At 37.4% G+C, this 17,432-nt stretch overlaps 1 protein-coding gene across 1 annotated transcript in view; it reads right to left on the bottom strand.

Moving 5' to 3' along the window:
- Window positions 1-7,284: 7,284 nt before the first annotated feature.
- LOC307157231 (protein NLRC3-like) overlaps window positions 7,285-17,432 on the bottom strand; it is a 46,293-nt gene continuing 36,145 nt past the window's right edge. The window contains exons 7-8 of the mRNA XM_079869078.1: window positions 11,045-11,091; window positions 7,285-8,537 (exon numbers count right to left, since the gene is read on the bottom strand). Coding sequence (XP_079725204.1) covers window positions 7,999-8,537; window positions 11,045-11,091 — 586 coding nt within the window. The 3' untranslated portion in view covers window positions 7,285-7,998. The remainder of the gene's footprint in view (window positions 8,538-11,044; window positions 11,092-17,432) is intronic.

The raw sequence follows: 17,432 nt of genomic DNA, 5'->3' as shown, positions 1-17,432 counted from the left end.
GTGTCACTACTGGGAGGAGACAAAGACGCACACTGGACCGTTTTTGGAGCTGTGTCACTACTGGGAGGAGACAAAGACGCACACTGGACTGTTTTTGGAGCTGTGTCACTACTGGGAGGAGACAAAGATGCACACTGGACTGTTTTTGGAGCTGTGTCACTACTGGGAGGAGACAAAGACGCACACTGGACCATCTTTGGAGCTGTGTCACTACTGGGAGGAGACAAAGATGCACACTGGACTGTTTTTGGAGCTGTGTCACCACTGGGAGGAGACAAAGACGCACACTGGACTGTTTTTGGAGCTGTGTCACTACTGGGAGGAGACAAAGATGCACACTGGACTGTTTTTGGAGCTGTGTCACTACTGGGAGGAGACAAAGACGCACACTGGACTGTTTTTGGAGCTGTGTCACTACTGGGAGGAGACAAAGACGCACACTGGACCGTTTTTGGAGCTGTGTCACCACTGGGAGGAGACAAAGACGCACACTGGACTGTTTTTGGAGCTGTGTCACTACTGGGAGGAGACAAAGACGCACACTGGACTGTTTTTGGAGCTGTGTCACTACTGGGAGGAGACAAAGATGCACACTGGACTGTTTTTGGAGCTGTGTCACTACTGGGAGGAGACAAAGACGCACATTGGACCGGTTTTGGAGCTGTGTCACTACTGGAAGGAGACAAAGACGCACACTGGACTGTTTTTGGAGCTGTGTCACTACTGGGAGGAGACAAAGATGCACACTGGACTGTTTTTGGAGCTGTGTTACTACTGGGAGGAGACAAAGACGCACACTGGACCGTTTTTGGAGCTGTGTCACTACTGGAAGGAGACAAAGATGCACACTGGACTGTTTTTGGAGCTGTGTCACTACTGGGAGGAGACAAAGACGCACACTGGACAATCTTTGGAGCTGTGTCACTACTGGGAGGAGACAAAGATGCACACTGGACTGTTTTTGGAGCTGTGTCACTACTGGGAGGAGACAAAGATGCACACTGGACCGTTTTTGGAGCTGTGTCACTACTGGGAGGAGACAAAGATGCACACTGGACTGTTTTTGGAGCTGTGTCACTACTGGGAGGAGACAAAGATGCACACTGGACTGTTTTTGGAGCTGTGTCACTACTGGGAGGAGACAAAGGCACCGTCTGTTTGACTACTTTGCACATATTTATGTGCTTTATAAAATCTGACTTTTTAATTAGGGTTTTTGAGCAGTGGAAGCAGTGAAAGTGCTTGGTTTGTCTGCATTTCAATTGGCAGTCAAAGATGATAAAATCTATAAGAATCATAAACATCAAACACAATTTAAAATAGGAAAATTCATATATAAAGCAAAACATGTTTGTCATAAGTTTCCAATTATGATAAGTAACATCACCGTTCACGTTATAATCTATAACCTTAACAAGTTATAACAGGCATGCATAACACAACTGAACTCCTACTTACATTCATGGCGAACCGCGCGAAGTCTGTGGCTTTGCAAATGACTATGTATCTTGTGATATTCAGAAGGTCTAAAAACACTGAGGGCACAGAACGGACATCGATATAAATCACCGACTCTGATGTCTTCGATGCAAATGCAGTCTTTAATTTCTTTTTACTGTAACATGTGTCTGTCAACAACAATTAAATAATTACCAAAGCTGAAAGATGTAAAGCAAAGAGAACAACAAATTATATCGCACATGTATTACCTCCGCCATCTTCTTTCCGTCTTCGTCTTCTTCGTCTTCTTCTTCTTCTTTGGCTGCTTAACGGCGGATGCAGGCGCACTACCGCCTCTTTCCGTCTAAAGAAATTTACGCTTTTTTTAGCTAAAGGAAATGACGTATAACTATGGTTACTGCTGATTGGCCAACGCAGTTGCCAGGAGGAAACTCCTTTGACCAATGAGAAACCTCTTACCACGCCTCTACCTCTTGCCACGTCCATTAGGCCTACTCCAAGCTGCAGCTACCCCTGTCTCCACAGAACAGGAGGGGCGGGGTGAGCAAAGCTCATTGTCATTTAGACACATGCACTTTAACGGCGTGCTGAAAACAGAGCTGTTTTTGACCAGGTAAAATGAGTGTTTTCTTACAATACTTATGAGAATTTTTAATTAAAGTATATTACAAACTTTTAATTTAGACCCTAAAGAATCATATTAACTTGTACAAAAATGGCATTATATGACCCCTTTAAACAGACATCAGTGGAAAGTTTGTAGTTCAGTCGGATGTCAATGGCAAAAAAAATAAAACGTTAACTGACGAGAGGGAGCGAGAGCGCGCGCACTTCTGTTGTATGTATGCTCTTGATTACTGATCGTTCACTCAGCACGTGTCATTTGGATTAAAGCTAAGTCGTATATGTAAGTAAAGTAAAACATGAACTGTTACCTGATTTATGTATAACGAGTGGTTCCCTACATTATTTCAGGACATTTGAAGACTTCAAGAAGTTTAATGAACGCAAACATCCGAAGCGTGCGCCCTGCAAACCAACGTCTTGATAGACAGCACGCAAATACTGAATTGAATTGTCTTGGTGAGTATCCTAGTAAACAAAGTCGGTTATATCTCAAGTGACCGTAGCCATGTTCAAATGGGGTCCGTGCGTTCTGTCTTAAAGGGACAGCAGTCTAATACACCTGATGCTATGTTTTAATGTTAATCAAAGGACAAATAAATTACTCACTGCTCTTGACTAAATTTGCTACCCTTTTCAACTTTACAAAAATATCCATCTATATTTAATTTAGACAGTAATGAATATGCATTTTTTTTCACATTTGATGACTTTATTCAAATTTCTATACCTGTTAGATCTACCCGAAAAAACTCTAAACACTGTTTATTTCATTTGTAGCCTTTCTTTGTTCTATTGTATTTATTTGTCGTATTTGTAATTTGATTATTTGTTCTCATTTTGTTACTGACTGCTTACTTGTCTTTAATAATGTTTTAAATTCACATTAATTAGGCTGGTAGTTTTTGTTGTATCAAATTTGGATTAAATAATTCATATTCCCTGGTATCTAATCATTTGAACCACTGACCCAATCCTCAGCACTGAGCCCTGCTGAAGCTGCTCTAAGTATGTGTTGTGCTATTAAATGAATGATAAAATATGATAGAGCAATAGAATGAACTGTGACAGAAACAAAAGCTCATACAATGCATTTTAGCAGGCTTAATTAAGCATGAAAATAACTGAAATAAATATGTATTTCATGCACAAATTAAGCCAACTAATTTGATTTATATTCTTTTGGTTTATCTACTAATACATTTAAAAATTACAAATGCAGTGACAAATCGGGTATCGGTACTTGGTATCGATGAGTACCAAAAATGAAAAAGTGGCAAAAAGTGGTATCGGTGCATCCCTAAGTAAAAAATATTTTACCGTTTCACGTTAAATTAATGCTGCAGCCTGTCTGAGATATAGAGCTAATTCACATGGTTATGAGCATGATATTAAGTATATGATAAGTATATAATCCAACTTTCATTCTTCAGGTCAATCATATATTCATAGGGAAAAATCAATATCCTTTCAATATCCTTTCAATGGTTAAAGGAACACTTCGACTTTTTGGGACTTTAGCTTATTCACCGTATCCCCCAGAGTTAGATAAGTCCATACATACCTTTTTCATCTCCGTGTGTGCTTTAAGTCTGTTTGACGCACCCACCTCTAGCCTAGCTTAGCACAAAGACTGGATGTAAATGGCTACACCTAGCATACTAATCCCAATAAGTGACAAAATAACGCCAACATTTTCCTATTTACATGTTGTGATTTGTATAGTCACAGTGTGTACAAATAACAAGGTCACATGAGACAGCCATTTTTTAAACGTTTAAATACTGGGAACTATTTTCTCAAAAGGCGAAGCACTGCTACTTGGGCAGAGTGATTAGCGCAGCACCCGAGAAGCGCCGTTCCGTCAACAAAACCAACGTGACTAACTAGGCTAGGCTAGTGGTGGGTGCGTCAAACAGACTTAAAGCACGCATGGAGATGAAAAAGGTATGTATGGACTTATCTAACTCTGGGGGATACAGTGAATAAGCTAAAGTCCCAAAAAGTCGAAGTGTTCCTTTAAGGTGATTTCCCATGTCTGACAGCACTGGTCAATGGATTGATCTCTATGACGTGAAACATTAGATATCATACATATGTCATTTGAGTAAAAAAATTAAAAAAATATATTGTTTGATAAGTGCTGATTGAAGTCCTTGAAATCCAAAAAAAGTAGAGCTTGAAAAGTCCTTGAAAGTCCTGGAATTTCATTTTACAGAATCTGTACAAACCCTGAGCAAGTTTGTGGGTAAGAATGGAGTAAGTGTCCTTGTGTATTGGATGTTTATCTCTATAGTCTTTGACCAAATGGCTAGTGCCGTCTGGACTCTCGTGCTGTCTTTGAGGATTGCAGACACAGTCTCTTGCTGAGATCTTTCAGGAGAGCAGAGGTGATAACAGCCTTTGAAGAGAACTGAGGGACGATGACAACGGGAGAGGGGGAAGGTTTCTGATGTCTAGAGCATTTTGATTAAGTTCAAACATTACACAAGCATTGAGAACATTGTTTGTGTAGGATCTTGTGAAATAATCCCAGAAGAAAAAGTTAAAAAGCCTTTATTCACACCATGGCTATCACAAGAGAAACCTTTGTATACTTTGCAGTGATTAACAAGATTATGGGTCCCTCTGTAATGCTTCTTTTGGTTTCTTCTAACTCTACTGACTAGTTACATCTACAGCTGTGATTTATAAAGCTTGAAATGTCTACTTTTAAACCAACCCATTCAAAAAACAAATACTCTCTGTGAGGGACCAAGCAGTCAAAGGCAAAGAACACAGGATTTCCAAGCAAGAAATCATTTATTATATGCAAAACACTTAAAGTTACAAATTACATTAATTACGAAAATTGACTGAATCGTAATAACATAATCATGTGTTCACATTATCATTCTGTAATGTCACAGTATCGTTTAGTTATGTCTTTGATAATCAAGTCGATGTTCATGTGTGTTTAGAGGAAGATTTCTGCTCTCACGAACCTGTCAAACACCAGCATTTCAGACAGAAGTCAGCAGCTGATGACACTTTAATTGTGAAATATTTACTATACACATTACTACAGAGCCGCTAAAGAGACATGAGGGAAGGAAAGAAATATGAGATGGGAGGAAAAATTATATGTCAATGCTTTTATGATTTCTTGCAAAGTTCCCAGAGAAAATGTGTGGCCGTTCCCAAAGAGCACAAAGTCAAAAGCATTGAAATATATATTTTTCTATACACATTTTTTCCATCACATTTTACATTTTAGTAGCATTATATAATTATATTTCTTTGGTTAATTTGCCTTTGCATTTTTATTATTGTATGAAAATAAATATAATAATAAAAATATCAAACGCTAATGCAAAATAACCAAAGAACTTTTGTGTTCAACAGAAGAAAGAAACTCATACAGGAAAGGGTGATTAAATGATATATTTCATTTTTGGGTGAACTGTCCCTTTAAGGCATTAATTTTTGACAGCCATTTTTAATTCAGTCTTAAGGGTAATTTCCATTAACTGTGGAACAGCTGCGGATCTGCTCCGGAACAGCTGTGGAGTCAATAGGTTTCCATTAAAGTCAATGTGTGTATTTTCACTGACTGCGGAACGGCTGCGTTCCGACTCTGGCCGGATTTTTGCCGGATGCGGGAGAGCACAGGGCAGGTTGTGCGGGACAGGAAGTCGAGGACAGAAACAAAATAAAACATCTGGTTAATTTTCATTTCAGGCTGTTTCTCACTCAGACATGAAATGAAAAAACAAATATATTACAACATACCAGTAATGATTAATCAATCAGAAATCTGAAAACAAAGAAATCTAATCATAATCATTTATAAATAAATGCATAATAATAAAAATACATAAAATATTAATAATAGTAGTAGTAGTAGTAGTAATATCAAAAGGAAACCATGTAAAAAAAAAAAAAGCTAATGGTAAATCTTGAATATAAGCACAATAATGTTTTCCTCACTGTTGTATTTTCAGACACAGAGATCGTAACACTGAGGATGTGTTAAAATGTATGTCAAAGTAGCAACAGATGTATAAGATTAAACTCTTTCACAGTATTTTTACCCACATTAATGAAGGCAAACAGCACATTTCACTCACACAATGTCAGATGTTGAACTTCAAAATAAAAGCCTTAAAAATGATTTATACGCAGCAATAAATTGTCACAACCAGCTCAGAGCCGTGACAAATGACGTCTTGCGTGACATCAGAGTCGTGACGTCTTGCGCTTGAACGGACAAATTCACACAATTATGTCAACATGCCCTACTTGGCAAGTATCCTAGCAAAACACAGTCAGTTATATCTTAAGTAAGGTTGGTAAGGTTGCAACCAAAAATATTTGTTAACATAAGTAGACAAATACAAAAAAAATTAAAACAACACCTACAGCACCTACAGCAGGAAGAGCAGGAGACCCATCACAAAATTCAGATGTACATTTAAAGGAATATTCCTGTTTCCACAGACTAGTTTCAGTATGTCTTAAACTGAGTTTAGATTTGAAAGTCTAGTGTAGTGGGACGTACAGAGTTTAATTAATTTAATGCGTGTGGGTAATGTAGTGTTCAATTATTCCGCGAGGGAGTGTATAAAAAGAATCCGAATGCACTGCGTGTGTGTGTGTGTGGTCACCGCATGAGCGTCATTGCCGGGGACCGCCCATTCCAGTTTATTTTATCCCTTCTGCTTGATGTATGTGTTTGACATTAGTTAGCACATAGATTTGTGACTTTATGTAACAGTCATTTGGTTTATAGCATTATGGCCGATGGTTTGTTGTTGGCGGCGGCTATTCATATGGCCCTCCTGCATTCCCGTGCTTTGTGGCATGGTGGTATCCTTCTGTGTGTGCGTGACGTGGATGTGCGACTGGTTATGAAATGAAGGAGGAATAGACTGTTCGGCGGGGAAACACTGTTTGACGCTACTGTTTTGTATCCGGATTCTCTCCTGTGACAAACTTTCTCATCAACACGTGCGCGTTCGACCTGTGTGTTTGGTGTGACGCCTGTTCTCCAGCATTTGTCCTTGTGATCGCTGGTTTTTCTTTCTTTTCTTCAACTAGTCTTTCAATTTGTTTGTAATTTGCTTTATTTGTTTTTGATATATTTATTTTACTTATTTTTTTAGTGCATTCCTTTTTGGATGTTGTTTTGCTTAACTGTATTTTTTTATTTGTCTTTTTGTAATTAAGTGTCCTTGTTGTATGTTGCAGACCAGTGTGGTAATTTTGCTTCCGTTGCAGGAGCTGAGGCTTAAAGGCAGGCTGCTAGTAGGCCCTCACGTGCGGTGGTGGAGGTTTTGTCACAGAGTGCTGTGTGTTCATGCTTGACCTTATTGGAGTGCTTGTGTTGATACCTGTGCACAGGGTGGTAAGAGTGATTATAGGAGCTTTGTGCTCACTAAAATAGTGTACCTGCCATTGTTAAGCCTCGGCCTCCTTCTTGGTTTCGCCAGATTCGTGAATGATGAATGTTGAACCAGTCTTTTAATGTTGTCTTTTAAGATTGTTGTTGACTATCTAAATAAAACTTTTTTTGTATTTTGTGGTATCCACATCTCAGGCCCTTCTTCGATAACCACGTTCCTGTGTGTCCTTTGTGGGTGGTTAAATTGATTCATATTCATATTTCCCTGTTTAACATGGTGGCATAGTCGTGCATATGTAGAGGTAGTTTTCTCCTCTTGAGGTCCAGCTACACTAGTTTTGCTCGTATCATCCAGACATGTTTCAGTGAGTCTCATTGTGTCTCATATTTCCTCTCTCTTCTCTGTGTATCATTGTCTGTTTCTCTTTATTTCACTGACAGAAGTTCAGCTGTGTTATTAATGTAATGAAGAGACAATAAGAGACTCTAGAACATCTCACTGTCACTGATTTATCATGCAGCTCAAAGCATTATGGGTAGAAGCTCTCTACAGTCAGTTTCACTGATGATCCATTATAATAAACCCTAAACCCAGGATAGAGTGTGTGTGTGAATGTGGTCTGGACTGTGTGTATGAGGCTCAGTGTGTCAGAGACGCTGTAGAAGGACAGAGTTCCTGCACTGTCATCCACATACACTCCTACTCTACTGTTGATGGACTCTACAGGGAGTTTAGTCTCTATGTTATTGTGTTTGAATGAGTAACTGGAGGAAGAGCAGGACAAACTCCAGGACTGATCATTATATCCAAACACACACTCTTTACCCGATCCCTTCCTGCTGATGCTCTTATATGACACTGATATAAACACATACCCACTCCACTCAATCTCCCAATAACAGCGTCCACACACACTCTCTCTACACAACACCTGCTCATAATGATCAAATCTGTCTGGATGATCAGGATACGACTGGACTGTGTCAGTGCAAGTAATCTCTCTGTTGTCCTCAGGCAGATGGAGGTCTTTATTCACTGTGTTCAGATCCAGAGTGAGCTGATGGAAATCTGATGGAGAGAAAACACATCAGAATCAGGAATTATGAATCTGATCTTTTAATGAAGCTGTCAGAAGAGATAAAGCACCCTGAGTCAGAACAGTCTGAAGGTCTTCTGCAAGGTGGCCATGTTGTTCACATGATCAGCGACTTAGAGCATCATGGTAGAACATTAAAGTCAACTAGTCAACTGGTCTGTGCAATAGGGGTGTAACGGTGTCTCTGTCCTTGCACTGCTGTTCATCTCACATCTGACGACACATCTATGATATGGTTTGTTGAGAATAACAAGACGTAAAACAGACAGACAGAGTTTGGCTAATGTATGTGGCAGTCAATGGATAATCATCTGGCTTCCCAATATGTTACAAGCAATGATCAAAAACATGGAAAAAAGTCACTCTTTGTAAATTGTTCACTGCAAGTGTCATATGCTCTAATATGAGAAATCATTTATTATTTAAGTCTTGCCAATTTAAACATTTAAGCGCAAGATGTTAAAGAGACTTGCACATCTCAAACAGTGCCTAAATACTGAGTTCTCTTTCAAGTCTTGCGCTTGAACAGACAAATTCACACAATTATGTCAACATGCTCATCTTGGCAAGTATCCTAGCAAACACAGTCAGTTATATCTTAAGTGAACATAAACAGATGAGAAAGACATGTGTAACAGTATCAGTGTACTGAATCTGTGCATTATGTCTTAATGTATATCTAATGAGTGATTATAATCAATTTTCCTTCTAAATATCAAAAGAGTTGAATGACTTCTCTAAGCTTATGAGAACTTACATTTACATTTTACATTTAGTCATTTAGCAGATGCTTTTGTCCAAAGCGACTTACAAATTAGGACTAAGTTAAGCGAGTCATAGTGAAGAGGCAAAAAACTTACTTAGTTATAGAAGTCACCGGTGTGATTACTGAAATGTTCTTTCATGTATTCTTTAATGTCTATAATAAATATCTGAGAGGTGACTGAGGGTCTGGCCAATGCCAAGAAAGCAGTAACAGTGCTTGCTCATTTAGCCCGGCTTCCATTGAGGCCTGCGGGGCAACACTATTTGACCATTTCTTAGTTAAAGCATTTACTTTACTGTTCTATATTGAAGTGTCCTCTCATTGAGAGAAAGAACATGTTATCTTGATGTTTTGGGAAGAGTCTCCTGTTTGGCATGGTGATACTCTTCTGTGTGTGTGTGTGTGTGTGTGTGTGTGTGTGTGTGTGTGTGTGTGTGTGTGTGTGTGTGTGTGTGTGTGTCACTTGGATTTGCGACCCGCTATGAAATGAAGGAACATGTAACTACCGCTAGTGCACAACGTTAATTTATAGTTATGTTGTGAGTAATTTTACATTTAAAGTTTAGGAGGAATAATCTGTGTTCTCGGATACCGTGCGTTCAGTGAGGCCTGTGGGGCAACACTATTTGATGCTGCTGCTTTGTCTATCCTGGTTTCTCCAGTGACAACTCTCTCGTCAGCGTGTGCGCTCGGTTCATGTGTGTGTGTGACACCTGCTCTCCAGCATTCATGTGATTCTGCAATTGCTGGGGTTTTTTTCTACCAGTCCTTCAATTTGTTTGTTTTGCTTTCTGTATATTTACTTTACTCGTTCTTAAGTGCATTTGTTTATAGATATTGTTTTGCTTAAATTTGTTCAGTTTGTATTTGGTTTGTTTCGCTAAAGTTGTTTTCAGTGTTTTTGCTTTATCTCTTTTGTTTATCTTTCTTCAGAATAATTCAACCTGAAGCCATGGCGCCTCTCTGGCACACATCTGCAGAGCTGCCAGATGGGCGACACCTGACACATTCACGAGATTCTACAATCTCAGAGTGGAGCCGGTTTCTTCAGGTAATGTGTTCCCCTCTAACAGGGGGATATGAACGCCTACTTGTTCTTCAGGTAAGTTCCCCACTAGGTGAACCCTGAATTGAGTTCCTCCAGCGTTCTTCAGCAGTCAGACGTGGTGGAGGTGTTTGACACCTGGCCCAGTACTCATGTGCATGCCCGGCCGGTCAGCCCTTGTAGTGCAACAGATGGCCATATGATGTCATTCCCTCTCGGTAAACCCATATGTGTATTGTCCATGATAAGATTTCCCTGTGTGTAAGTGTGTGTGCGAGTGAATGTGTGGGTGTGTGTGTAAGTGTGAGAAAGAATGTTTGTGTCTGTGATTGCGTGTGTGTGAGAGAGAGAGAGAGAGTGAGAGAGAGAGAAAATGTGTGTGTGTGTGTGTGTGTGTGTGTGTGTGTGTGTGTGTGTGTGTGTATAAGAGAGAATGTGTGTGTGTAAGTGTGTGTCTGAGAGACTGAGTGTGTTTGTGTGTGAGTGTGAGTGAATGTGTGTGTGAAAGTTTTATGTGATGGGTAGATTTAGGGGTAGGGTTAGTGTAGGGGTAGGGGGAGGGGAGGGGGGTATACAGTTTGTACAGTATAAAAAGCATTATCTATATGAAGAGAGTCCCCACAAAGAAAGTGAACCAGATGTGTGTGTGAGTGTGTGTGTAGACATACATTTTCGTGGTCCTGCTGTAATCCTGATCTCTCCTCCATGATCCACACTAGAAAAAGCACACACAGTGACATAATCAATCATAATTTTTATACTGTACAAATTGTATATTCTCTCCCCCTACATTAACCCTACCCCTAAACCTTCCCAGATAGCAAGGTGACATTGATTAAATGTTGAAATTCCATCAGAATCATCATTTTGGTTGAGGTTGAAAATACAATGCTAAATAATATTGGATCAATGTTGAAAAATCAATGCTAAAATAATATTGGAACAATGTTGAAAATTCAATGTTAAAATAATATTGAATCAATGTTGATAATTCAATGTTTTTCGGTGTTGAAAAGACAAACATTGAATCAATGTTGATAATTCAATGTTTTTCAGTGTTGAAAAGACAAACATTGAATCAATGTTGATTTTTGGTCAGCTTAAATTTCTCCACTGGTTGCCTAGACAATCCTAACGTTGGTTGCCAACCGCCAATCAGATCGAAGCGTGGATAACAGTCAACAGAATTCAAACGCAGCTAACAGATTTCAAGCGCGAAACAGACAGAAGCATTCAGGCAACGACAGAGTGATTTTTAGAGGTAAGTTAATCTTAAATTTCTAATCTTTCATTTATCATTTTTATGCATCTATATTTCTTACAACTTATTTGCTTTTCCTGGGTGAGTCGGAATGAACTGCTATGTTAAATTTATTAATAACATGAACAAACCAACGGCCGGGATTTTCCCATATTGAATTTCAATTTGTCTTTTACCAAACGTCATCGTGGGTAAAACTAACAGTGGGTAAATTGTTAATTTTCATTCTTGTGAGAACTAACCCTTAAGTCAAAAAAGGCGCAAAGAAGCGTGAGTTCATAACGTTAGTTGGGCACGCAAATGGGAGACGACGGGCACGACAGCTAATATAATTTTTGTATTCCAATAATAGCTAACGTTAGTTAGCTATTTATTTATTTTTATCCATGATGATATAGCGTTTCCAGAACTTCCAAAAATGGGTAAAAAATATAGAAATAACAGCTGTAATAGGGTCTATACTAAAATTCATTAAATAGTAAAATAAATTCAAATGATTTTGAATTCAGGGTATTTTTCAAAATTTCAAGTTTCACTTAATTTTGTAGTACATTTGTCATTTATAATTAGTCATATTTCCAAATATTTTCTAATTGTGTTTTGTTTTGTTTAGATGCCTTACAACAGCAGGCGGCAGAGGAAAAAGGAGGCCTCAGAGCCTCAGAGTTTATTTTTTTCTGTTTCGGTACAAAGATGGCTCCGTTACGCCCCTGAACGGCTTGGGGGTATTGCTCGTGGTGGAAACCCCTGAGTTCATTAGAATTACGGTACGGTATTTTACCCAAGTAACGTTAGAGGTAAGTGTGCCTATTAGAGCAGCCCCTTCTCTGCCTACGTTTTAATTGTTTTAAAACCTACCCATTTTATTTAGTATATTGATTATTTTCTTTGGTTGGTGTTATTAATTTATATCTGAGTTCTGATTTCTGTTCTAGTTCTTTTTTTATGGTTACTCAGCTATGTTGCTCTTATTTTTGTTTTATTTTATAATGCATGTTATATCTTTTTTTTATAGAATGCATGCTATATTGTTTAATGTTGTTCTTCTGTAAAGTACTTTGGTCTGTTCTAAATGTGATACATAAATAAAATTGAACTTGAAATATTTATCAGAGTAATGTTTCATTCTTTCTTACCGTAGTAACTTACTGCACTGTTTTTGTCTTTGTCACCACAAAATGCATTTTACAAATGAAATTTCATGTTCAGTTTTGGGGGCATAAATAAATACATTTGCTTGTAAACTGAAGGATGTAGTTTACTTTGAATGACATTTTGATTAAAAAACATATTTAATTGCAACCCAACTGTTACTCCATAACACCTACATGGTTTCTGTCTGAAAGGAGTCATTTAAAAATGCACAGTACAAGCATGATAAACTAGCATAGAATCTTGCTGTACATGAAGTAAGATTGATTTTATGTTGATTCAATGTTAAATAAGTGATTTAATTATGGTTGAAATAATATTGATTTTATGACCATATTGATGGATTTTTCATCGTTGATATAACATTATTTCAGGGTGCAAACCTGATGAAAAATCAATGTTAAATTTCAACATTGATTCAATGATCTTTTGGTTAATGCATTAACATTGATTCAATGTAGATTCAATGTTGGTCTGCTATCTGGGTTGCAACCACCCGAGTACCATAACAACCATCCAGAATACCCTAACACCACTCTAGAATATACCAGTAATGCTAAAACACGTTCACATATGCTACAAACATGCTGGCAACATGCTAAAACTTATTGTGGCGGGATGGGTGATTTTTTTTTTTTTTTTTTTTTTTTTTGTATTATGCGTCATTATTTGAATTCCAGCCTATTATCTGCGCCCTCTGGGCTATAAAAGAAGTAGCACATGTGCTGCCTATTATGCGTCACTTTTTGTGAACTGCGTCGTTAACGTGCTTCCATCATCACTTCCTGGGAACCGTATGCGATCACCCGAGCCGGTAAGGAGAATATACTGCTAGTTGTTTGTAGGTCTTGAAGTGTATTCATTACAGAGAAGTGCGTTCTGTCTAATGTACACTTTAGAGACGCTGATCTGTGTTGGAGAGCGGGCTTCTGTCCCCCGCTGTACAAGATTGGTACCGTGTTGTCACTGTTTGCAAGCACTGGACGTGGACACTGGAGTCGGCAGGGAGAAGTTGTTGATCTCTCGCAAATCGTTCTTAATGGTATGAAGTGCGCGTTCTCGAAGCACTGGTCTGTATTTGAGAGCATGGTCTAATCTATTTCCTCTCTCAGCTGTGAGAACCTGATGCAGTGATTGGATTGCTGTTGTTTCTCTGCTCTGTTCCTTGCCAGAGAAAGCTACGGTTTCACTGTCTCTTGATAAAGCATTTACTAATTTTCTCGTCGAACGGTAGGTATTAGTTTTATGCCCATACACAAAAGAAATATAGGCTATTTAAATATATTTTAAAGTGTCAAAAATATATGTGGCATATATTCCAAATGTATTGAAATATATTTGCATTGTTTTTCACTTATATTTATCATTTTGAAATATATTCTGAAATAACAAAAATATATGATGTTAAGTGTGAAATATATTTACATTTATAACATGTAATGTAAAATATATGACAAAATATATGGTCATAAAATGTTTAGCTTGCTAAAGAAGGGTCAAAATGTATTTTGATCATAGTAATTCCTCTACCTTTTCCCCTATACACAACAGTAGGCTACCATATTTCACTACTGTATTATGACACACAGCTATAATAAATACTGTACTTACATTTAAATGACTGTAATGTAAAATGACAGATAGTTGCTTTCCTAGGACTATTAGGCCATATTACGTGGCACGTACCTAACACTAAGTGCAATTATTAGATTTATTGTTGTGTTTTATTACTGTGTTTTAGAACTAGATAGAACTGTGTGTTATTGGCCTACTGGTTAGTGGTTAGGGGTTAGGGCTTTGGGCTTGGAACCGAAGGGTTGCTGGTTCGATTCCCGACCAGTAGGAAAAATGTGGGCGGAGCAAGTGGTAGAGCACTGCTCTCCCATGCCCACATCCACAGCTGAAGTGGTCTATCTAAAAAATACATTGAAAATGTGTTGTTTGTTTGTGAAAATGTTAACTTTTTATATTTCAAATGAAACAATTTGCAAAAGTTAAAACATATATGAACATACAGTACCAGTCAAAAGTTTGGAAACATTACTATTTTTAATGTTTTTGAAAGAAGTCTCTTATGCTCATCAAGCCTGCAGTTAAAAAAAACAAAAAAAAAACAAAAAACAGTAATATTATGAAATATTATTACAATTTAAAATAATGGTTCTCTTTTTTAATATATTTTAAAATGTAATTTATTTTTGTGATGCAAAGCTGAATTTTCATCAGCAAGTACTCCAGTCTTTGGTGTCTTATGATCCTTCAGAAATCATTCTAATATGATGATTTGATACTCAGTTATTATCAATGATGGAAACAGTTGTGCTGTTTAATATATTTTTTTGGAATACTTTTTTCAGGATTCATTGAGTACAACGTTAACAGCATTTATTCATAAAAACAGCATTTATTCATAATAAAAACATTTCTAACAATATAAATCGTTACCATCACCTTTTATCAATTTAACGCATCCTTGTTGAATTAAAGTACTAATTTCTTTAAAAAAAAATAGTTATTGTTCCCAAACTTTTGAACGGTAGTGTATATTGTTACAAAAGATTTCTATTCTAAATAAATACAGTTCTTTTTAACTTTTTATTCATCAAATAATCCTGAAAAAAGTATCTCAGGTTATAAAAAAAATATTAAGCAGCACAACTGTTTCCAACATTGATCATAAATCAGCATATTAGAATGATTTCTGAAGGATCATAAGACACCAAAGACTGGAGTACTTGCTGATGAAAATTCAGCTTTGCATCACAAAAATAAATTACATTTTAAAGTATATTAAAAAAGAGAACCATTATATTAAATTGTAATAATATTTCATAATATTACTGTTTTTTTTTTTGTTTTTTTTTTTTTTTTTAAACTGCAGGCTTGATGAGCATAAGAGACTTCTTTCAAAAACATTAAAAATAGTAATGTTTCCAAACTTTTGACTGGTACTGTATATGTAAACATATATGAAAATATATTTACATATATTTAACTAAAATATATTTATTGGGCCAATTTCAAATATTTGCATATATTCCAAAAATATATTTTGAAAATATATTTCAAATATATTTCTTTTGTGTATGGGTGTGTACATGCGTTAGGTTGAGAATTAATCTAGCAGAGTAACAATCTCATTTTGCTTATAGGTTTGTGAAGGCCCATACCTGCATTCCAGTCAGGGTGTTTCGCGTTCATTCACGGCTGCAGTGCTGTTCTGTTTCCAAAATAATTTGGGTTTTCAGTTTATTGTTTTTGTTTCCAACTTATGTTTTTTTGATTTGTAGTGAACTTTTTGACTTTTAGGATCGTTCCTAAGTGTCTGAATTGTCTATTGCTTTTTCTTTATTTCTAACCATTTTCTTTGTGGTTTTCTTTAGTTTTATTTTACATGCTCTTTTCCATTGCATTAGATTTGTTTATTTTATATGTAATTTTGTATAAGTTGTGTCTTATATTTCTTTTTTTTGAAATATAATTGTTTGTATTTTGTTGCCATCTGTCTTTGCTTTAAGCACTTGGTTATTTACTTTATTTTCTTACTTATTAGTGGCAACATTTATTTTTCTTTATTTTGTCTTGACTAAGTGGATTGAGTTTATGCAACCCGGCCTTAAAATGATTGTATTTTGATGTACATCTTTCTGTGTTGGCAGGACGTGAGCACCAGGGGCAGAGGACTGGCTTATTTAGGTGGTGGTATCTTCCTCACCTTGTGTTGTGACCACCTCACCATGTGCTGTAATTGGTATTAACACCTGTGTGTGTGTGTGTGTGTGTGTGTGTGTGTGTGTCTTGAAGTGCAGTGATCTTCATTCGTGGGTGGCGTGGCTTGACTTTCTGCCTCTTGGTAAGCCTCGTTCCTGGCCATGATGTTGTCTTAAACCTCTAGTAGCCTGTTGAATTGGAACAAGTGTTCCATAACCATTTTACTAATGTTCTCTTTTAAGAATTGTCAATAAAGTATATTTTTGTATGCTGACCCTTGTCTCTGACTCATATTGGTGATACGAACCTGTGTATGCCTTCTGTAGGGGCTAATGTTAATTCTTTGAGTGAAATTCCCAGGGTGGCGTAGTCGGAGTGTGAATTGTGCAATCTTGGTCATTTATTTCATCCTTTAGGGAACCCCCTTGTACCCCTCGTATTTCTTCCCCCCGCCACATTATGTTAAAACAAGTTAAAATGCTAAAATATGCTATAAACATTCTAAAACAACTATCTGTCTATCGTCACAGATCTGCCGGGCTCCTCCTCCTCTTTGCTTTTTTCCTGTTTATTGCGTCTCCCCTACAGGTGGGCAAAGCACAGGTGTGGCGTGGTGTGCGTGTGATTGCTTCCTGGATCTTGGGCTTTAAAATCTCTCCAGACCTGGTTGTGGACGGCCGCCGCTTCTTCTCCTCTCCCGCACCTTTTTGCCGTTTTTGTTTGTTTATGCACTACACCTCATTTCTCTTGTTGCATACACTTTTATTTTTCAACCTAACATCTATACTGACTTTATTTAACCTACATTGTTAATTCTTTATCTTTAATAAATATATTTCTTTAAATGGCAATTCCGCGTGGTCTTCCCTCTCTGGTTTTAGGCAGGATGTAATAGATTGGGGGCTCGTCAAGGATCTGAAACGTCGTTGGTA

Source organism: Squalius cephalus (genome assembly GCF_949319135.1).
Source record: "Squalius cephalus genome assembly, chromosome: 4".
Taxonomy (NCBI): Eukaryota; Metazoa; Chordata; class Actinopteri; order Cypriniformes; family Leuciscidae; genus Squalius; species Squalius cephalus.
Note: the sequence above shows the minus strand (reverse complement) of the source record. Positions and strands in the feature narration are given on the sequence as shown.